The 22,624-nt window shown below is 46.4% G+C and overlaps 2 protein-coding genes across 5 annotated transcripts in view; both read right to left on the bottom strand.

Annotated features, from left to right (window-relative positions):
* Positions 1 to 1,483: 1,483 nt before the first annotated feature.
* On the bottom strand, positions 1,484 to 18,472 carry FAH (fumarylacetoacetate hydrolase). Its single transcript, XM_054273018.1, has 14 exons — positions 18,377 to 18,472; positions 16,084 to 16,194; positions 15,344 to 15,465; positions 14,270 to 14,319; positions 12,352 to 12,442; positions 11,731 to 11,828; positions 11,421 to 11,473; positions 9,957 to 10,056; positions 9,090 to 9,220; positions 8,285 to 8,360; positions 7,713 to 7,759; positions 6,292 to 6,393; positions 5,167 to 5,284; positions 1,484 to 1,563 (listed from the first exon to the last, which is right to left on the bottom strand). Exons 1-14 carry the CDS (start codon positions 18,455 to 18,457, stop codon positions 1,484 to 1,486), a joined length of 1,260 nt encoding a protein of 419 aa, XP_054128993.1. The 5' UTR covers positions 18,458 to 18,472.
* Positions 18,473 to 20,724: 2,252 nt separating this feature from the next.
* Positions 20,725 to 22,624, bottom strand: part of ZFAND6 (zinc finger AN1-type containing 6) — a 36,662-nt gene continuing 34,762 nt past the window's right edge. For all 4 annotated transcript variants that reach the window (XM_054272851.1, XM_054272853.1, XM_054272850.1 and 1 more), the window contains 2 exons: positions 22,288 to 22,401; positions 20,725 to 21,694 (listed from right to left, as the gene is read on the bottom strand). In XM_054272851.1, coding sequence (XP_054128826.1) covers positions 21,546 to 21,694; positions 22,288 to 22,401 — 263 coding nt within the window. In that variant the 3' untranslated portion in view covers positions 20,725 to 21,545. The remainder of the gene's footprint in view (positions 21,695 to 22,287; positions 22,402 to 22,624) is intronic.

Genomic DNA, 22,624 nt, shown 5'->3' with positions numbered 1-22,624 from the left:
AGAGCCAGTGTTTTCCAAATCAGGAAATTTGGGGATAAACCTCCAAGTATCACTCTTTAAAGAACTATTATTGTGGCACACTGAAAGACAGCCCATTACAGTGCACATGCCCCATTAGCAGTGATTTATATACACTGACACATTTCTTTCTTTAATTTTCATTTCAAATTAATTTTTCTCTTCTGCATGGCCATAAGGTTCACATTCCTTGTCAGCCCCAGGTGCTCCCCAGGATGACATCAAATGTCCTCACAGCCCACATCAGCAAAAATACCTGGCAGAGCTTTCCAGCAGCCATGGGACAGCCTGGAAAAGCAGGAGCACGGGCTCATCCTGCTGTCACCACATGGAGCCAGCAGCCTCATCAGGTTCTTCACTTTGAGGACCAAGCAAATATTTAACAAGTTCCCCTTGCACTACACCACAGTTCATTATCCGGTCTCCCGAGCTGCTCCAGTCAGTAACGTCCTCTAATTGATGTGATTTGGCACTGGGCCATGGAGTTAAATTGATTTGTAGGCCAGCAGGAGACAGCAGATGCCCTTTACACTTGAGGAAAGTGGCATGTGCTGTGTTTACTGGCTGCTGCAAGGGAATGCTGTGGCACCAGATGCCTTTTGGGGTGCAGGAAGGGGCTTGGCCTGCTTGGTGTCCTTGTCACAGCCCCATTGAGTGGCAGGGTGTCACTGCCACCAGGGAGTGCCTGGGGATCACCCCAGTGATGAAATTCCCCCTCCCTCCCCACCCCAGGGATGCTGGTGCACAGGGTGAGACAGAAACAGGGAATTCCCTTCTCTAAACAGGGCAGGAGGAGCAAGGGTGATCTTCTGACCATGACCTGTTGAGGGGTGCCCCAACACAGTCCCCCATCTCTGGGCTGGAATAAATCACTTTCTGGGGCAGGAAACTGGCTCTGGTTGTGTAAGGGCAGGAGGAGCAGGGGCATCCTGCCTGTTGCCTTCAGTAGTGTTGATTGTCACATTTCCAAACTGCTTTGGAAATTATTGCCAATTATTTTGCCAATTATTTTAGAGCACTGGCATGTAACTCTTGCTCAGGAAGGTCTACAAGTTTTAACAACCATATGCAGCTTGGCTCCAGGGTTGCACCTCCAGCATATTAACACTGTGCAAAAAGGAAGCCAGCATGGAGTCTCAGCTCTTATCATCAGCCTAGTTCTCTGAATATTTAAGCTGACTTGAAAGCCTCTTTTTATAATTATGAAAAAAACATTAACATGGTAGAAGAGTTAAGAATCTCATTTTCCATTTCAATCACCTTATTCATATTCTGAGAATTTTTAGGCCAGCATTGAAATCCTTTCCTTATCACACCAGAGAGCCACATTCACCTTTAAGATATTTATTGACAATTAAAAAGAGTAAGATTACAATCACTCATATAAAAATAATAAATCTGAATAAAGCAGGATGACTGGTGGAGGTGGGAGGATTCCTCCTTGGATGTCACATCACTCCAGGCCTCATGGATTGGACAGGGCTGGAAGGATTTTTCCTGAGCACTGGCCAAATCCCACACGGAAGCCATTGCCCTGGCAGTACCCTGGGGACAGAAAACAACACACAGCTTGTTCTGTGAGGACAGCAGGGTTTAGCCAGGAATAAAAGTGAATAAAGGCATAAAGGGGATAAAACCAAGTGAAAACATCTCAGATATGCAATGAAGGGCAGGAAAAAAGAGCACCTGGAAGAGTTCAAGTGGCTCAGGAATATGAGAAAAAAGAAGCACAAACTGTTAAACACAGCAATATGCAAGTTCAGTGAATTGATCAGAGAACAAACAAGATGTGCCAGCAATATTTCTGTTTTCAAACCTAACCTGCAGCACCATCAATCTACCTGGCAAACTGATTCACTGCCTGGCCCAGCCCTGCAATTAATCAAATAAATCTGGATTCTCTTTCTGCAGCACCAGGGCCGCTCTTGGGATGTTGGGATGCTGGCAGCCAGAAAGGCAGTCATTAAACCCCTCAAACAGCAGCTCCTACCCTTGCAGAAGCTTTTTCACTGGCTAAAGTGGTTTAGTTCCATGAGAAATCCAGCATCTGACTCCAAGTTCTCATTAATGCTCTGTTATATAAGAGGGGTGCTGCAGAGCTCAGGGGCTGTGACAGCATCTCTGACCACGGGACAGCTCTGGGTGTCCCTGCTCCTGTGAGATGGAGGGGTGGCATTGGGACAGGGATGCTGCAGCTCCTCCTGCTGCTCCACAAACAGCAGCCACCACAAAGCTGCAGGCAGAGCAGGGGACACAGCCTGGCCCCTCTGATAAGTTCTGCAGCCCTCTGCTACAGCAGCTGATCAAAGGAAGGACAAGTGGCATATGCTGCATTTTAAGGACTGATTTCATAGCTAGAGATGGATTTTCCTGATGGAATACATCACCTGCATGTGATTGAAAACAGCTCCTTCAAGAAGCCAAGGAGGAGCTCAGCAGAATGGCCCCTAATTCCCACTTTAGCACAGATCAGGGGAAAACTCCCCTGAGCAAGAGGAAGGGTGGGCTCAGGCTGCAGGGCAGCCAAAGTGACTGCAGCACAAAGAGAGACCCTGCCAGCCCTAAGCCACAGTGCAGCTCTCACAGCCAGGCTGAAAGGAAGTTTTCCAAGGCCAGTGGTGTCTCTAAGAGCTTGTGTAAAACCACACACACTGTCCTGGTACCTGCCAGGTAATCCTCATCCTTAAGCAGCAGTGGAAAAAGGCACTGCAAGGCTCAGCCCAGCCTCCATGTGCCTCATTAGGCTTCATTGCCAGCTTTCCTTTGAGCAGCAGCTGATGATTTCAGTCCAGTTTGGCTGTCCCTGCTGTCAGGCACAATTCAGAGCAGCACCAAGGAGCAGCACACTGACCAGAGCCAGCCCTGGTCTGCCAGCATGCTTGGCCTGAGCTCTGAGGGTGCCAAGGAGCTGCTGAGGGGTTTTGGCTGCCCAGCACCACCAGGAGCCTTCCCCTGCCGTGCTGAGCCACTTCTTGGGAGAAATACATTTCTCTCATTTGGTGTGTTAAGTCTCTGAAATTGGTCCCAGGTGGGGAGTAAGAATACAGAGTTGAAAGAGGAAACCAGAAATGATGTGTTGAGCACTTGGCAGTGCCTTGGGAGGGGATGGAATAGCACCAGCCCTGCCCCAGGGGTGCTCTAAGGCCCTGGACCTGCCATACATCAATAAATGAATAAATAAACAGGGGCAGCTCCCACACAGCCCCAGCTCCTTGCACTGCCCTGGTGCCACAGCGACAAACGGTGCCAGTGTGAACCAGCCCAGCAGAACAACTGACCTGGCACTGCCCCCTGCCTTCCCCAGCCTACAGCAATCATGCCACCTTTAAACATTAAAGACATTCAGGATTCAAAGTACTTAATGAATTAACACAGCTTGTTAATTGGGCAGGCAGAGCATGGCTCCTGGGCTGGTCACATTTGTCTCCAGGCTGGCTCCCCATCCCAAACTGTGAGGGGCTCCTTGCCAAAGGGAGTGTGCAATTCCACAGGGATGTGCATCAGCCCTCACTGCACCCTAATTTAGGGCTCCTGGCACAGCTACTGGAGGGAGACTGGGCACTCTGGAGGGCAGCGTGGCACTCTGGATTGCTGCAGGAGTGTCCCTGCATCTGTGGGAGCCTGCAGAGAGCAGCCTCAGGTGGCTCCACATTGCAGCATGGACACTCTCTGGGCTGGAGGGTGTCAGGGGCACTGGGGACTCCTCAGGTTCACCACCTGTGGCTCTCCATAGTACAGCCCCACCTCCAGCTGTCTCAGCATCTTCCTCTGTCAAACTGGCAGCAGCTCACAGAAACAGGATTTGAAATGCTCTTGGATGGGCTTCCAGGCAGGAGGCACTGGCATTGCCAGGGGACTGGAATATATACATTCCAGTACATATTTTACATTGATTTTTATAAATTTTATATACATATACATATATATATATACACACACACATATACATATATACATATATAGTATATATTTTACAGTATATATTACAGTATATTATCCAGTATATATTTTACATTTACATATTATACTTTTTTTTAATCACAGAAAATTTGTCACTTTTCCTAGTTTTTTTGTTTTGTTTTGTTTTGTTTTTCCAGAGAAAACCAGTTTATAATTTTCAACTGTTTTGTCAAAAACCCTAGGAGTCCAGGTTGGGTTGAGCAGACCCAGGCACACATTAACATCACACCACGAGGCAGCTGCCCAGGAGTTTCTCACTCACATTTTCTCTGCCCTCAGTCACACTGTGAAGCCTTTCCCCATTGCCTGAGCCATGTGCAGACATCTCTGACCACATCAGCAGGATGAAGCTGCTCAGAGCCAGGGGTGGCACTGGCTGGGGCCCAGCTGTGACACACAACATCCCCCAGGACATTCCCCAAAACCCCTGCAGGTCACACAGCAAAGACACTGCAGGCTTGAAACAAAAGTTTCTTGCCAAATATTTGCACCCCAATGATGAGAGGAAAGGAAAAACTAGATTTGTTTTGCACTAGGCTTTGGGTTAAAAAGAAGTTAAGAGTGGGATTTAGATCACAAAACACTGTGGTAAAATTAATTTCATAAAATCCTTAGATTATCAAGATGAACACTAAAACCATGTCTCAGCATGAAACTGCTCTCAAGTAGAGCCCTCTTCAGAGGGAAGCTGGTCAGCTGCTCTAGAAGGTTCCATGCTGTTTCACTCATACTTAATTTGCAACACACTTCACTGAATAGGCCTAGGTTACAAATGAAATATTATTTGAAAAATAACTTTTTTTAGCATTTTCCAATCTCTGCTCCACATGCAAAGTTGTACTGTGGTGGAAACAATTCAACAATTCAATGATCAACTGCTCCTAGTCCTGGGGTATTTTTACCCATAAAGGCAAACCTACCTCCATCATCTCCTTGGTGCTCACACACCAAGTGGCATAGCAAGAGCATTGGGGACGCAGCAAAGCAAATAATCCATTCTAGGGAGCATTTATGGCAGGGCAATTTCCATGCACAGCTTTGGCCTCCTCGCAGGCAGGATGGAAACAGCTGTGCTTGCATGGCAGGCGTGCACAGAACAGCCCAGCTCCGCACCAGGGGCTGTGCTGCTGGCTCAGCCCATGGCCACGTGTCCTTGCTGCAGTGCCAGAGCAGCTCTCCAGCCCTTACCTGTCAGAATGACTTCATCTCCATCCTGCAGGAACTTCCGACACTGCCCACTGCCGAGAGGGATTTCTTTTGTTCCATTCCAGGACAGCTCCAGCATGGAGCCAAAGCTCTCTGGCTCCTGCAGCAAGAGTTCAGAAACAAATAAACTGTTTTTTAGTGTCTTTTCCTGCTGTTCAGCTTCTTGCTGCTGGGAGCAGACACGCAAGGATGTTACCTCTACAGAACAGAGTTTTGCTGTTGAATTAATTCATTGATACATTGGGTCCTTTTCCTGACTTTGCATTTTATTTTCTTGCTGGCTATTGGCAAGAATTATTAGTGATGCTTACAGCTGTTATCTGGTGTATTTAACACAGTGTTCAACCTGTAAAAGCACTTTGGGTCTGCCACAGCAAGAATGGAAAGAAGTGGAGGAGATTTCTACAAATGCAGGGGTTTTATGTAATCATGTTTCAGATTTTAATTACATTTTGTTCTTCAGAAGAGCAAAGCTCTTTGTGAGTCTTTAGTGTCTTCTGCAGTACAATAATATGAAGATTCAAAAAGCACCTCAGAAATGCTCAAAAGTGAAGTACAGGCATCCCAGCTTGCAAACAGCCTACCTGAGGCTGTCTTTGAGACAGCATGTACAGGAGTTGTGTTTGGTGGTTCAGAAAGTGAGGGCTGCCCATTTATTGCAGCCCCAGTCCAAATGGCAGCTCAAGGGGAGTGACAGCTTGTGAAGCTGGCTCCAGCTTCATTGGAGAAACTAAAAGTTATACCCAGGCATCTTTTACATTCTTTTCAGAAATAAAAAGCTGCATTTCACAGAGGGTAAATGGATTGTGAGGATGCTTCCACACAGAAGTCAATTTGCATCTCTTGTAAAATAGTTCTTAGGGAAAGAAGTACAGGAGAGATCAAAACCCCAAAACTCAACAACATAAAAAACCCAGTCAAGCAGAAACCCTACCCAAACCAATCCCTTCTCAGTGTGAATCTAGGGCTACCAAAGCAGCACCCCAGAGTGCCTGGGAGAGAGCTGCAGATGGTTTTGTGGTGCTCAGGTCAGGAAGGGCCCAGCCCCAAGCCCTGCTCTGTTGGCTCTGGTTGCTGACCAGTGATTATCGTGGTTTCAACACTTACAGGTCCACTGATGGTGCCGGAGGCCAGCAGGTCTCCAGGCCTGAGGTTGCAGCCATTGATGGAATGATGAGCCAGCTGCTGCTTCATGGTCCAGTACATGTGCTGGGGGAAGGAGGAACAGGAGCTGAAGCAAGGAGGCAACAAAGCAAAAACTTCTCTGGTGGCCATTAGGCTGTGCAGAGTGTGGCCTGGCCTGTGGCATTCATAAAACCCACACCTTAACATGCAATTTAGTCCCTTAAAATTTTGTCACAGACATCTTTTATGAAAAATCTTTTCCTTAGGATTTTTTCTCTTGAGAAGCAGAGAGGCCTCAGGAGCAAAATGTAAACAATGATTATCTGCTGCTGTGGAATGCAACAGGTGGATCTGTGATTGGTCTCATGTGGTTGTTTCTAATTAATGGCCAATCACAGCCCAGCTGGCTCGAACTCTCCGTCCCAGACAGCAACTTTTGTTATCATTCTTTCTTTTTCCACTCTTAGCCAGCCTTCTGATGAAATCCTTACTTCTATTCTTTTAGTATAGTTTTAATGTAATATATATCATAACATAATAAATCAGCCTTCTGAAACATGGAGTCAGATCCTCATCTCTTCCCTCATCGTCAGACCCCTGTGAACACGGTCACAAAATTTTTCTTATTTCAGCTGGATTTCATTTTTCCTCTTCTTCCCCTCTAAGACCAGTACTGCTGACCCAAGCTCCATGATTACACCCAGTATTTTAACAGCCTCGTAGAAAAATCTGCTTATTACTGATTTGCTGACTACTGATTTACTGATTAAGGTAATTACTATGCAAAGAGCCAAATGTGAATATGAAATGGATTGAGAACTGCTGCAGCTGGCACATAAATCTCCTGGTTTCAACTGGGGGGTGGAGGCAGAGCCACAGAGGGGATGGGGCAGACCCAGGCTCAGGCTGGCAGCAGTGAGTGGCATCCAAATCAGAGCTGTGGCTGCAGAGCTGCGTTGCAAGAGACAATTCCCTGCCAAATGCACAGAGCTCAGGATGCTCTGAGCACCCTAAAGTGAGCAGCAGGGAGAGCTGTTCCCTTCACCAAGCATTCAAGTGTTCCCACCTCACAGGGGGAACCATCACCGTCTTCATTTCATCTTTCAAAAATGAAATGTTTTTTTCATTTTTTGGAAAATTTTGGACTGCTCAGGGAGGTGGTGGATTCACCATCCTTGGAAGTGTTCAAAAGGTGTGTGGGTGTGAGGGATGTGGTTTAGTCATGGGCTTGGCGGTCCTGGGTTAATATTTGGATTCAATGATCTTGGAGGTCTTTTCCAACCTTAGTGGTTCTACGATCCTGTTCTATGAGTCTAATGCAGAAAGCAGGGTTTGAAATTGCCTGGGCTGGAGATGATGGCATCAGCAAGATTGCAAATAAACAAAAGATACTGGAGCCTTACCTTGAAATTGGATCTGCATATAGTAGCTGGCGTGCTCATTCCTTCTCCTGCAGAAAATAAAGGATAAAAAAGAGAGAAGCAATTTGTTTGTGTTGGATGAATGATGTCAGAGTCTTTTTATTTTACAGATGGATGGAGACTTCTTTTATCACTGTAATCCCTAGTGAGAGAGCAGTAATAACATTTTCTATTGCTATGAAGACTGGGATTTCATAGAAAACAAGTGTGTGGGTTGCACTGGAGCAGCATCAAGCTGCCCATTTCTCACCCTCTGCTTTTCTGTGGGAGAAACACCTGGACCTTGTGGTCAGCAGGGCCCTAAGGCGGGGGCTGAGCTGGGTTAACATCTGGATCCCCCAAAATCTGCTCATTCCATGCCCTGGTGAGCCCTGGCTGTGCAGGGAGACCCCTCAGGGACCCTGAAGGGGAGCACTCCCTGCTTGGCACAGTGCTGCACCGCCAGCAGGGAGCAGAGCAGCTCTGCCCCTTTCCCTGGGCAAAGCAGGAGAAGAAGGAGCACACAAAATTTAATTGGCAATTGCAGCTTTGCAACCCACTCAGCTTTGCCATACCTTTTATGGCAACAAAGAGCTTGATGTCAAAAGTGTAGGGCTCTTTATCCTGAAGGTAGGGCAGTGGCTTGGGATCCTAAAGGAACATAAAACACATCATAAACCAAAAGGAATTTAACAATCCACGAGACATTCCAGCGAGTGTGGGTGTACCCAGCCTGTGCTGCACAACCCATTCACTTCACCATTCTTGCTGCTCAGATTATCACTTTTCTCTGGTCTCATGCACACACTTTTAAAGATATTTCTGAACAGGCATGAAATGCATGTAATCCAATTCCTTTTTCTGCACAAGGCTTGCAAGAGCCATGCCCATCATTTCATTGTGGCACAAACAGAGTGCCAGCACACCTCTGCTCTGTGCCTGCACAAAGATGGTGAGGTCTCTGCAAGACTCTGTTATCTATTCCAGTTTTAACCACCTGCACAATGCAGACAACTGGAAATGCTTGAACAAAGTGCTCTGGCTTGACTCCAACCTCTCTCCACCACTTACTGCTACCAAAGACCCAGAAGAAGCTCTGATTAGTTTTATTTTCCAGGTGTTTTAAAGATGATTTTTCTGCCCCCCTCAAGCAGGATGACAGCACAACACGTGCCAGGGCCAGTGACATCAATGAGCACTTGAACCCAGAGGGCCCTGGTTGCCCTCATCTGCTCAGAAACAGAATCCCAGCTGTGAATTCCATGGAGACAATCCTTGGCATGGAGGCAGCTCAGTGATTTCTGCTGATGCCACCTTCCAGCTCTGCTGACATTTTCCCAGCACTGTTTTTCCTTTATTCCAACCTTTTCTCTTGCTGACCTGCACGGGGTTTGGCAGCACAAATGGCATGAGAGCTTCCATGGTGACAACCCAGGGAGAGATGGTTGTGCCAAGGCTTTTGCTCAGGAAGGGACCCAGAGGAACATATTCCCACTTCTGGATGTCACGGGCTGGGAAGAGAACATTCAAAGCAATGCAGTGAAACATATCCTAGGAATTGCACATCCATCAGACCAATGAAAGAGTAACATGAATTGAAATTGCCGTCCCCAGCCTTTCCTTGTGCTCAAATCCTAATATAAATCCATCCATTTTCAACCCAATTTTCTTAGATCAGCTAGATTAGGATGATAAATCAGCAATAAGTAAAACAAACCAGACCATCCCCATATGACCAGTATTTTTACCCCCATTTTAATTTTTTATAATTTATAATATTTGTATTTTATTGTATATAACTTATAATATATAAATTATAAAAATAGATTTATAATAATCATTTTATACCCAGCTAATGGTCTTTGCCAGCCATAGGGAGAATTTCAACAAGTTAAATCTTTGCAGAGACTGACAGATTTGTGATGCCCAAATCCTTTTCCTGACACTGAAATCAATCACCATCCTTGATATCACCATTCTTATGACTCCTCCATCCCTGCCCAGAAGGAACTAGATTGAAATTAGCTCTTTCATAAGTAAATAAATCTTCATTAGGCAGCAATTTCTGGTTCTACTAATTGATCAAAGATGGATTGATACAGGCAACACTTCATTTTCTCCCCTTTCAGCGGCACCAGTGTTTTCAGTGCTCAGTTCTGCTAGAATATGAATTTTTGAAGAATATGAATTCCTATTTAGAATATGGAATTTGTGCCTCTCTGGGGTTTCCCGTGGTGCTGCGCTCACCGCTCCAGTCGTTCATCAGCACCATCCCAAAGATGTGCTCCTGGGCCCTGCTGATGGGAATGGGCTCCCCAAACTTGTTTCCAGGACCTACAAAGAATGCCTGAAAACAAAAATAAATAAAAAAATTAAAAAGCAACGTGTTGATTATGTTTTTGGAGCTAAAAATCTTTACTGCACGGAGAGTTGCGCTCAGCAGCAACAGAGGCTGGACAGGGTGAGTTTTGCACCATTTCCCACACACATTTGGACAAAACCCATGGCCTGCTCCCCTTTTCTTCCCCTCCATGAAGCTGGCAGGCTTGAGTTACTTAAAAGCTCTGTGTTGCTAAGAGACAGGAATTAAACAAGGGCACGGTGTTGTCAAAATGCAGGAGGAAAAAATGGTCCCTCCTAATTAGGGTCTGGATGCAGAACAGGTTTGCCCACTGAAGGGCTGATTGCTGCAGACAGGGAACAGGAAGGAGTTCAAAGTCATCCAGGGGGATGCTGAACGTGGCTGGAGCCTGATGAGACAGTGGGGAAAAACAGGTGGAGAAATGTCCCCACCAAGTAAAGCAGGCCATGACCTGGGTGCCTGCACTCATTCCCTTAGGAATCCACAGCCTGCACATGCAGAGGATTTTATAGGAAAACTCAGCTGTCTCTTTCTGTCTACAATGTGGAAGTTTTTCCTTCTGTTCTTGCAGCAGCCAGCAGCAGAGCTCAGGCTGGAAGGCAGAGCCATGGCAGCACCATGGGAACCCCACTTTGTGGGACTGCATCTCCCCTTACAGCATTAAAGAGTTTCACCACATTTTTATAACCATTTCCATCAATATTACACTTCTTCCAGTACTTTTTTAAAAGGGATTGGGAATAAAACATACAAAAATTATATCAGCTATTAAAATGATATAAATCTTAATAGAATCCCATGAAACCCTCCCTTCTGGACCACACTAAGCCACAGCATGGTGTGCCTTCCCACCATGTTTTTTTACAACACCCACAGCACAGGTTTTAACTTTCCAGACAGGAAAATTAGGAGTTTGAATCCCACTGCCAAGAACTCAGGGTTTCCTCTGCTCCAGCAGAAGGTGCAGACAGCCTGGACTGCAAACCCCAGTGACCATTGATGGATCCTGGCTTCAGAGGTAACTGCTGACCAGGAAATGGGCTGTGGTGGCTGTGGAAAAGAATTCTGCTGCCTGACTGCACCACTGGTGCTCAGCTTTGGCCAGGTGAGCTTTTTCCAGCCTGAGAGCTGTATGAGCAAACCTCCCAGTGAGCTAAGGCACCCTGCTCCTCACCCAAAGCAAAGGTTTGTGCCACAGAAATCCTTACTGCCTGCAGCACTGACAGCTCAGAGAGGAACACAGGAGTGGGCCTTATGGGGCATTCAGTTTAGAAGAAGCTAAACCCATCCTTTCTTCTCTGTTTCTACTTTAATATATTTGAAGTCATAAGGAGAAAAAAGCCTCTCACCATTTCTAACTCGATATCCAGACGTTTGCAAGCACCAAACACTGGAGGTTTATCTGTGGGTAGAAGCAAGAATATATCACAAGAGGGAGGCAGCTAGGGAAATAGAAATAATGGCCAAAAAGAAACAGCAGCTGGTGCTGCTTGGCATGGAACAGAAAATGGACTTAAACCAGGGTTTTCTCTTGCCCTGACCCCAGGCTGGGCTTTAGACAAGGCATCCCAGACCCTTCCACTCCACTACTCTATGATGTGGAGTTAAATTACAGGATAAAAGAAATAAGAATCCAGATTAAAATCCCCCAGAACTCACCATTGTCAGGTTTTGTTTGTCCCACAGGTCTCCTGATGGGTGTCCCAGACACCACAACAGACGATGCCCGGCCGTGGTAACCCACAGGTAAGTGCAGCCTTGAGAAAGAGCACAGGCCTGGGTTAGCTGGGTGCCAGAGCAGCTTTTGGGGTGGAAGCACCACGGGAGTGTGGGGTACAAGGAGAAGGAGCTCTGCATGCATGTGCACAGACCTCAGCACATTACTCTAAGGATGGAAGCGAAATACAATATAATAACAAAGCCATGTTGCAGTCTTAATGCACTGCTGTGCCCCACTGCTCCAATTAATTCCTTGGATCTTAAATTCTGCTCTCTTGTCACTCAGCAAAACCTAATTTTTTAGGTATATCTGTCTTTGAACTGGGGGGCTGCACAGTAACTGGTGTGGCCCCTGCAATGAGGGGCAGTGCAGATTCAGCTGAGGCTGGGATGTGTGGAATTTGGTTCTGATATTGAACTCTGGACAACACTGCTTCTCATCTGCTATGAACTGAAACCAGTGTGATCCTGAAAAACTACTCAGACCTTTAAAACATCTTACATATATAAGGATAAGCCTGCAAAATAATGCTGCACTAGGGAGCAATCCAAGGCACTCACCAGTTTGGCATCAGAGCGTTCTCCTTCCCCCTGAACATGATCCCAACGTTTGTGGCATGCTGCCGTGAGGAATAGAAGTCAGTGTAATCTCCTGCATGGGGAAAGAAGCCATAAACCAGGGATCAGTGGCAGCCAAGGCCCTCACCCGTGGGGGCTGAAGCACCTCACCCACTGTTGGGGATGGAGGGAGCAGCAGAGAAGGAGACGGGGGAGCGCTCGGGTGTCACAGACATCTTTTATGAAAAATCCTTTTTTTTAAGATTTTTCCTCCTGAGAAGCTGAGAGGCCTCAGGAACAAAATGTAAACAATGATTGCTGTGGAATGCAACAGGTGGATCTTTGATTAACCCATGTTAGTTGTTTCTAATTAATGGTCAATCACAGTGAGCTGACTCGGACTCTGTCTGAGACACAAGCCTTTGTCATCATTCTTTCCTATTCTATTCTTAGCTCGCCTTCTGATGAAATCCTTTCTTCTATTCTTTTAGTATAGTTTTAATGTAATAAATATCATAAAATAATAAATCAAGCCTTCTGAAACATGGAGTCAGATCCCTGTCTCTTCCCTCGTCCTCGGATCCCTGTGAACGTGGTCACACTCAGGGATGTCAGTGATAGCATAAAGTGGGGATTAACAATTCACCTATACATTATGCAGACAAAAATGGCTTTTATAATTTTTTTTTTTTAAGTCTCCAGCAGAGAAGAGGAGAGGAAAGGCAGGACATAAAGCAGCAGCCCCCTTTCCACAGTGAAGCAATTCCCGCTGCTTTCCCAGCAGCCGGCAGCAGCAGCACAGGGAGCCGGGCGATACTCAGGACACCTGCTGCCCTCTGCTGCCATCCCTGCAAACAGCTCCCACTCCTGAGCCACGGGAAAACACAGCAATGAGGGGAAAACACCGTCTGGGAGGCTGTATTTGCATGATCTTGTTAGGGAGCTCAGTAATTATCCAGCAGCTCCAGGAGCATCCAGCAGTGAGTTATCCCCTGCAGTTCAGCCTCCCAGAGGGGGACCCAGCCAGCCAGGAGAGGCAGGGACCACACACGGGACAGAGCTGCACCTGAGGGCTGTGGGTACATTTAGGGAATCCTAAATATGCCTCATTTCTGTGTGATCCAGCTCGGTCACACCAGGGCAGTCCATTCCCAGTAGCCGTGGGAGCCAGGAACCAGCAATTGTCTGACAGGGCATGTTCAACATGAAACTATTTTCAGGAACTCCTCATGGTTCCTCTGGGACAGGCTAGACTTTGTCCCAAGCCAGGGCTGTGCCCCTAGGAAGGCAAAAGCCAGCTCAGAGCAGAGCTTGTATAGAAAATGGGCAAGTTCACATCCCTGTTCCTGTGCAGGTCATGCCCTCAAGTGACTTTGGTCAGGTTGGTTTGGGTCCAAACACAAACTCCTGCTAAAACCAGGAAATGTTCATGTATCTATATGAATATAGAGCAAAGCAGTCCTCATGGGAGTGGAGGCAAGGTCTGGGATGCAGAGTGGAAACTCAGACTTGTTCACGAGGCTATGCTGGAATATCTGCCTTGGAAACTTCGCAACATCTGAAATATTTTTTGATGGCAAAAGGGGAAATTGTTGGAAACTGAACAAGTGTTTCTTTCCTGGCTCTAGTCACAAAGGCATGTGGTGATGCCAAGCTGATGACAGGAGTTATGTACCACCAGACACCCCTGATTTAGTATAAATTGCATCCAGGAATGCTCTGGCTGCTGTTGAGCTTCCCCAGGCTTTTATTCTTGTGCCACAGACAGCACCTAGCTTTCATTACGTGCAATGATCTCCTTGTGGCTGCTGCAGAGCCCATTCCCTGTCACAGCTGTGATGTGTCTGTCTGGGGCAGCTGGAAATGAAGCAGCTGCTCCTGTGGGAGCACAGGGCAGTGCCCTGGCTGCCCCCACACTCACCAATGTGCGCAGGCAGGTGCATCGTCGCAGCAGCTTGAGGCACAAAGGCTCTGAAATGAAAAATTATGCCTTCAGATCTCGGGAAACTTGCAGCTCCCATCCCTAAGAAGCATGGAAGAAGGTGACTTGCTCCCCCAGCTCCTTCCTTACTTTAGTTTGCAAAAAAAGCCCCAAAAGATAAACTGGCAGAAGAGCTGGTGGCTGCACAGGCTGCTGTTCCTGGGATGGCTGCAGCAAGGGAGCAGCTGCCAGGGGCTGAGTGGGGAGGGGGCAGCCCTGGATTCCCAAGGGGCACAGAGAAATCCCAGAGCCCTGCCCAGGACAGCAGTGCCTCTGCTGGGTAGGAAGGATGAGCTCATGGCTCCTGGGGGCTCTGATTCCATCTGCTGGCCCTGCTCATGTGGCAAGCAGCAGCTCAACGCCTAAAATCCTAAATCCTGCCTAATTCTGGCAGGACAGGGAGGAACAACTCCTGCTCACTGCCAGGGCAGGTATTGTGGTGCTTAAAGCATTGCTCCAGACAAAGGAGAGGTGTGGGGTTGATGGACACCCACATTTTCCATCAGCACAGAGCAGAGCAGAGTCTCCTGTCCCTACACCACTGCACAGCACCAAAGCTGAAGCCAGTTTGTGACCACATGCTCAGTTTTAGCAAAGTCAAGTAGCAAAGTCACTGAGGACAAACCGGGGATGTCCCTTTCCTGCTCCAGGTGTGACAGGCAGGGAGGGAGAGGTGGAGACCCTTGAACTGTGTCTCCATGGAAGGCCATGGTGCAGGGGGGTGGCCAGAGCACCAGCCCAGCCCCACAGAGAGGCAGCAGCAGCAGCTCTGGACACACCCAGGGCAGAGCTGGCTGTTCCCAGGAGCAGGGTGACACCCTGGCTCTGCGGGCAGTCATGGGATTAATCACAGATTAATCTTTGGGTAATTAAGAGAAGGAAGCACTGGATGTGCACAAACCCCAGTTCATTCCCACGCAGGAGGCCACGTCAGAGTGTTGGTTTTGGTGTGCTGTCCCTCAGGTGACGCAGGGCACAGCTGACACCTCCCTGTGCCACTCTGTGCTCCCTCACCTCCTCCTCAGCTCCGTGTTGTCCCTCAGGGTGGGCTCTGCAGCTGACAGCAGCTTCTGCAGCAGCGCCCTGGCCTCGCTCCACGCCGGCCGGCCCAGCCCCATGAAGGCATTCAGGGTGGGCTGGCAGTGACACACAGGGGCAGGGACAAAGAAAAAACCACATTTTTATTTATCCTTCACTGCAGGAAGATGTCCCACCCTCCCATCCCAGTGTTGGAGGCCCGTGCCCAGGGTTATGGGGCTATGGCTGCCCAGAGCACCCATCCCCTGCCCAAGGCTGCCTGCACTCCCATCACACCCCACAACTCCTCTGCAGCAGGACCTGCTGCATGCTGGCATCACCCATCCTGACACACCACTGCAGGCCCTGCTGGCTTTGATATTTCAGCCAGTTCTAGACAGAGGTTGTTCATATTTATCCTTTACACAACCTCCCTGTGTAATATCCCACCCATGGAGTGTTGAGGGCACAAGCAGGAGTGAATTAACATTTAGGTTTCGTGTTAGACACCTGCACTGCCAAAGGATGATGACTCTTTCCTGGAAAATGACCTTTAGAACCCCCCAACGCCCCTGCTGTCCTTGCTGTCACACCTGCGATGGTTTTTGCTCTACCAGAACCTGCCTGACAACATATTTCCAGTTCACGTTCTTTATCTTCTCACCACAAGTTGCTAAAGTGCCTTATGGAATATTTGTTAAATGCTTGTCGAAATTAGAACAGACTCTGATAAATACCTGGTCAAAGACGTGCTGGTGTTTGGCAAGAGCTGGTCCATTGAAAAGGTGTTTGATGACGCTGAGATCCAAAATCTGGTCCCCAATGGCCACCCCAAGCCTGTGCCGAGGCTGCAAAGCAGCAAGAGGAGGGCGGAAGACAAGAAAAGTTTATGCTTGTAGCCAAAAATGCTCCAAAGAGGGCATAGGGGGAGACAGTGACCACAGAGAGTCCAGGACAAAGGTCTGGAACCACAGCAATGAACCTTCAAGAGCCATCTGAGTCTGGCTGCTGAAAAAGGTTAAGCCCTATGGGCAGAGCATCACTGCAGACTCCCTGCAGACCCTGAGGGGTGGAAAAGAGCCTCATCCTCATCTTTTGGGGAAAGAATAGCACAACAAGCAGAGGTTTCTCTCCCTGCCCTCTTTCCCCCAGAAGAGGCTGATTTGCTCATTAACACCCCTCATTAACAACAAGCATTGCAGATTAAGCCCATACATCTGCAGTATCCTGCTCCTCCTGCCAATGGGGAACAGAGGCAGAGAGAGGCCAATGGGCAGGGTGAATTCCATTCCTGTGGGCATGCCCTTGGAGAAACAGCCATTTCTGCAGCCCAGCTCCTCCCCAGAGGACAGAGGGTGCTCTGGTGGTGCCAGGGGACACACCATGCCCAGGCACATGGTTTCTGTGCCTCGCTGGATGAAGCTGCCCTGCACCACCCATCCTCACAGCACACCAGGAGCTCAGGAGCAGCACACCGAGCCCAGGCTGGACCCTGGCTGCAGGAACAGCATCCCACACATGGGAAATGGCACAGATGCAGCCCAGGAGACAAAGCTCCTGTTCATGGCCCAGGCCGTGCGGAGCCAGCGGCGACAGACCCAGGGCAGCTGCACGGGGCAGAAACACACCACAGCCTCCATCATTGTGTCTCTGGGCAAAGAGAGGCAAGCTATTACAGCCACTCTGAAAAGCAGCTCACCAAAATAACCATCTTCAAAGATACGCTATTAAACCCATTTTTCAACCTTTCATTTCCAAACAAGATTCCAAATGTGGTAGTAGGCACTTATTCAGCAAACATTCCTGCAGAAAAAAACCTAAAGGTCATGTCAGGTTAATTTGTAACTGGGATAGTCAGGAATGACACCAATTATTTTAGCCTGAAATCATTAAAACATTCAGCTACCATCAGAACATTGTTCTCCTAAATAATTTCTGTAAGTCTTGCCTGTCATTTCACAGGGTTTGAGTGAAGATGTCTTTTTCAGAGAACAGTTACTGAGGAAGGCAGAAAAATAATCCAAACTTGCTAGATAACAGCATGCACATCTTGGAATAGATTAAACACACCATCTCATTTTATCTTCAGAAAATACCACTTCAGAAAACACAATCTTCAGGTTGCCTTTTTTTTTTTTTAACCTACATGGATAACTAGCAGAAACCAGAAGATAATGATGAAGTTTCCATAAGCAATGACAAATAAATTCTCCACTTTTTCCTTCTGACAAGCAGCTCTTGGCTTGTTTCCCTTTCTCCAGGAGCTCCATCCTGTCAGGCACTCAGAGGTGTGAGGTTCAGCCTAGTTGGGCTCAGTTCTCATGAAAATTGGGAATTGAGAGCTACCTCCTTGGTAGAAAGGTTGAGTCACATTTTCTTATGTGATCATCATAAAATAGAACGCCTGGAGCTGGCTCAGCTGGCAGGCTTTGGGCCCAGCTTTAAACATGACACATTTGCACACACTTAATGCAGCATTGCATAAACATACACCCAATAGAACACAATGGGGCAGCTGCAAAAACAGGTAAAACACACATTTGGTGCCCTGGTTTAATGCTTTGGCAGCCACCAGCAAAACTCCTCAAGAGTAGCAGTTAATGGGGTTTCTTAAGGGTCATGGTGTGATTACAGTCACAAAGAGAATGAAAGACTGAGTTAAAAATTAAAAAATTGAGTGTGAAATGTACTGTGTCTCTACATAGGGAGTGGAAGGGTCAAACACAGATTAAATGATGTCACAGAAATGATCAAAACCACACAAGAACTACTGTACATATTAGCCAAAGTATTTCTCATCAGTATTAACACTTCTGATTTCTTTTGTGCAATTTCAAAGAAGCTGTAATCAAAATAACCACACTAAGGAAACAGACAATGTGTCAGCTACGGCTTTGCCATCAGGTCAGGAAGCCCATGAGCGTCTCAGGCTGGGAAATCTCCCTTTATCCCACATTGCTGGGAAATTCTGCTCTCTCATAGCCCTGGAACAATTACAACATCCCAAGAACAAAGTTTGCTGTTACTCACCTCCTCCTTCGTGGAGAAAACCCCATAGGGAAGGTTTTGGAGAGGAAAATCCGAGTCCTTGTCTACCCGGATGAAAGACATGCTGAGCCCTGAGCAGCCCCTGCTTACGCACAGCTCCCACCTCCCAGGTGCTTCACACCTTCCTCGGAGGAAGATCCTCTCCAGGTGCTGCAACCCAGAGCACAGGAGCATCAAATCCCACCCTCTGTCCTCAGGCACAAACCAATCCCTGCTCCGTGGCCATCCCACCCCCTGCCCGGGCCCTGGCAGTGGTTAATCAGTGCCAGGGGTTGGCCTGAGTCAGCAGCTGGGAGCTGTTCCCAGCCAGGCAGTGACCCTGGTGAAGGGGGTCCTCTCCTCACAGGTACCTCCCCTGGGGTATTTAGATGTGGCACTGGATTTAGGGGTGGGCTTGATGTTCTTGGAGGTTTCTTCCAGCTTTAACACCTTCATGATTTTACAAACTCTCACTAAAATTGAGGCCTTCCTGTAACAGGTAACTCGCTGGGGGTGAAGGATCCAGCAGCTCCAAACTGCCCTGGTTTCACTTTGGAGGGGTCATTTATGTGCCAGGGCCCTGGTGAAATGATGATGTCCACACTGATTCTCCCACCACAAGCTCAGCAGCCCTTGGGAAGTTGCACAATTCACACCTGAAACTGCACCTTTTGTGGTTTTCAGTTTTGCAATGCTGCTGCACCTCGTCAAGTTCTTCCATTTTCTCCAGATAGTTCCACCACCTTAAAACCAGAGACATGTGCAGCCAACCAAAAAGAACAGGGAGGCTGGTGCCTCTGCTCCCAGTCCCACCATTGTCCCACCTGCAGCACAAAATTCACTCATTGTCAGTAGAAGCCAATGAGGGAACATCCTTGAAATTAGAACTAAATAGTAAAGGCCACATCTTTCCAATAAGGAAGACACTTGTGATAGCCAAGCCAAAGAATTGGTTTGCTGCTCAACCTTTTTTTGTTTCTTTTTTGGCAGTCATTAGAAGAAATGCAGCAAATGGTACAGCCAGAGATTCAGTGCAAGATGATAAAACAGCATCATCTGAGACAGCTGCTCACTCACTGAGACACAAGCTCACAAGGTGCTGTTTGAAAAGGGGTCTTATTTAAACAACACAAGACCTAGCTTGTGGAAGATTTCCTGTAAAATTGCCCCTGACTGTTGGAAATGTTTTAAACACAGTGAAGAGGTTTTGTGGACAGATTATAGGATCTGGGCTATAGAACCTGCTTATTTTAAAACTGAAACAAAACCACATTGAAAACCTGTTCCAGTACAGAGATCAACGTGAGGAGACACCCAAGCATTTTGTAGTGCTGTGAATGTGCTGGTGTTAATTAAAATGTTAATCTGCTAACCTCAAGCTGATGACACAAAATACAGATTGAAGTGCAGATCAACCACCAGGATAATACAGGGCCATGCCAAAGCAAACAAACATGACACAATTCTCAGGTGTCAGGAAAAGGTGGACACCCAGTCTAAATGTAAGCTTATACAAAAGATAGGAAGTATGTGAATACTTTTCTTGTACCTTTCCCTCTTTCAGGCACCAGAACACACAAACATACCCGGTTTTCCCCCACCTTGTGAAATCTATGGCATGTTCTCTCTGCCTGGCCCAGAAACATCACTGTCACGTGAAAGGAAGATTGGTCAGGAGGGCACATAAGGAGAGAAAAGGAAAAGAGACCAGAAATAGGGAAGAGGGAGGACTCAAAGTGAGAAGGATTAGAGAATAGGGAAGTAGCAGCAGAGAGGAAAGCAAACAGAAACACCCACCAAAGATGACACTGCTGCTCTTCCATGCCCTGTGCTGTGTAGGAGGAAGTTTAGCAAATGCTTTGAGGAAATACAGGCTCTCTGACCCATGATAAGGCAGACCATTACTGAAACTTGCCAGTAAGTTATTTATTCCTTCCTTCCTTTACTATAAGCTTCATGTGCCTCATAGATTGTGGTCAGGCCACTTCTGCAAGCACAAGCTGCTTCATTTATTATTCAGTTTTGCAGATTACTTTCTGTTACCACCAGAGAAAGCTCTTTCTGCTGCAGTTTATATCCTAAATGTAATGTTTTATCTATTAATTGCCAGCCATAGCTTTTTAAGCGCATTCTGAATTTTAAAATCAACAGACAAGGTCTGCAATCTGCAGTGTCTCTGGTAGTTACAGGTGAAGAGGTAAAAAAACACATCAGAATTTAGCTGGCATTGGGATACACATGGTAGCTCTGAATAAACACACTAAGTAAAGGAACCATCAATGGAAGGTCCCCATTAAAATAAAGCGAGAGAAATCCAACTTACATATGCCAGTGACAGCCACAGGGGCTTGGATTTTTTTAAATTTTATTTAATCAAAGTTAAGACGTGGATAAACATAAATACAGCACAGGTACTTCAGATCATTCTTCATATTTGTGTACAGACAAACTGATGGATGTAATCCCAATGAAAACTGCAGTCAATGAAGTGCATACAGCCTTCCCCCCACACACACAAAAACAAACCCCAATTAAAAAAAAGGAAAACAACAAAAAACCCCACACAATCTCAGCACACACTCTCATTACAAATGATTCATACATAAATAGGTAGAGGGTGCAAACAAGCTAATATGCGAACATGTATAACCTCTCGTTAATGGGAAAAAAAAAAACCAGAAGCAGCCATAATGATTAAAATACATTCAGTTACTGATAACTAGTTGTGCCATACAAGGCATTATCAATAAAAAAAAAAAAAAAAGGAAATTGTGCTGCAGAGAAAAGCTATATACAACAAGAAAATAAACTGCAAAGTTAACGCATGCATGTTTTATCCTGGAAAAGCACAGCCCTCCAATATTTTCTCCATGTTTGTTATAAAAGCCCTCTGCACTCAACTAAAATTAAAATGATCTTAAAGAATAATACTTGTAAAGTTTACTTAAGTCTTCAGCCACAGAAAACTGCAATGAAAATAATGTTCAGAGTCATTTTCAAAACAAAAAAAAAAAAACAAAACCAAAAAAATCTATTCATCTGATGACATGCATGATTAAAAGGTCTAGGCAAGATACACTGCTCTACGTTCCTGATGACTAAGGAAAAAAGCTCAAGTCAATTTAATCTGCAGATGGTCAGAAGATTTTTGTATTCCAGCAGAAGCAGCAGTTCAGATCTTCTGGATCTTTTCCCCAACAACTACAGGATTCTCTTTTCTGATTTTCTCAGCAGCATCAGCTTTGTAATTGTAAGAGCAACTGTGTACATCTGAGTAACGGTGCATTCCACAGTAAACGTTCCCACACCGGCACTCGAACCCTGTGGACACAAACAGCAGTTTAGACATTTCAACATTCCTGATGTCACTGGTTTGCTTTAAATCCTGAATGTGGTCACTCACTAGCAGTAAATCTCAGTCACCAGTGTCAATCAATCAGCCAAAGAGCCTCTGCTGCAGAAAGCATAAGAATCACAAGTAATACATTTTTAAGTGATTACAGCAAGATTTGACTTGATCATTCCTTCTTTTTGCATGTCACTCTAGCACAGAACATTCCTAGAGAGCTCCTGTTCTTTTGCCATGTTTATGAATCTTCACCCTCCAGAACTCAGGCCCTTTCACTGGACCACTGCAAAGCTGGCCAGTGAATGGCAGCAAACTATCATCCAATTCCTTAGCTAAGTAAGCTTCCAAAAGGAAGTATTTGGAATTATGAACTTCACTTTAAGACAGGAGGCTGAAAAACAAAATGATACATGAATGACTAATCTAGTGAGAGTCAGCTGAAAGCACCTTTGACTGTTATTTCAAATCAATATCAAATGACCATGCCCCATTTTCCCTTTAAGATAACATTTCAAAGGGCCAAAGCCTAAACAAGCCTAAGGAAAGTGAAATCAGTGTTTCTTACCAGTCAGTCCAACCTTCTTCCTGCACATGAAACAACGATTCTTTTTCTGTTTTGGTTTGTCAAGCGACTTGTCCTGTTCTTCAGGTGTAGGCTCTGCATTCTCTGACACTGAAGCTGACATAAAAAAGTTAATAAGAACAGTGGAGAAAAAAGTCTGTCTCTCCCCTTTTAAGTCCTACAACAATCTAAAGCCCATGCTGTACATTTGGCCATTTTGCTGCAGTTTCCATGTCTGAAGTGCATTGGTGTCTCCACAGCAACTGGAACTCCCCCTCTTCTAGACCTTCAATATAATTTAAGAAAAGAATTCACCAAATGCTTGAAAATACCACAAAAA

This window comes from Melozone crissalis, unplaced genomic scaffold, assembly GCF_028551555.1.
Source record: "Melozone crissalis strain CALT ecotype California unplaced genomic scaffold, PUWL_Pcris_2 ptg000014l_1, whole genome shotgun sequence".
In the NCBI taxonomy this organism is placed as follows: domain Eukaryota; kingdom Metazoa; phylum Chordata; class Aves; order Passeriformes; family Passerellidae; genus Melozone; species Melozone crissalis.
This window is presented reverse-complemented; position numbering and strand designations above follow the sequence as displayed.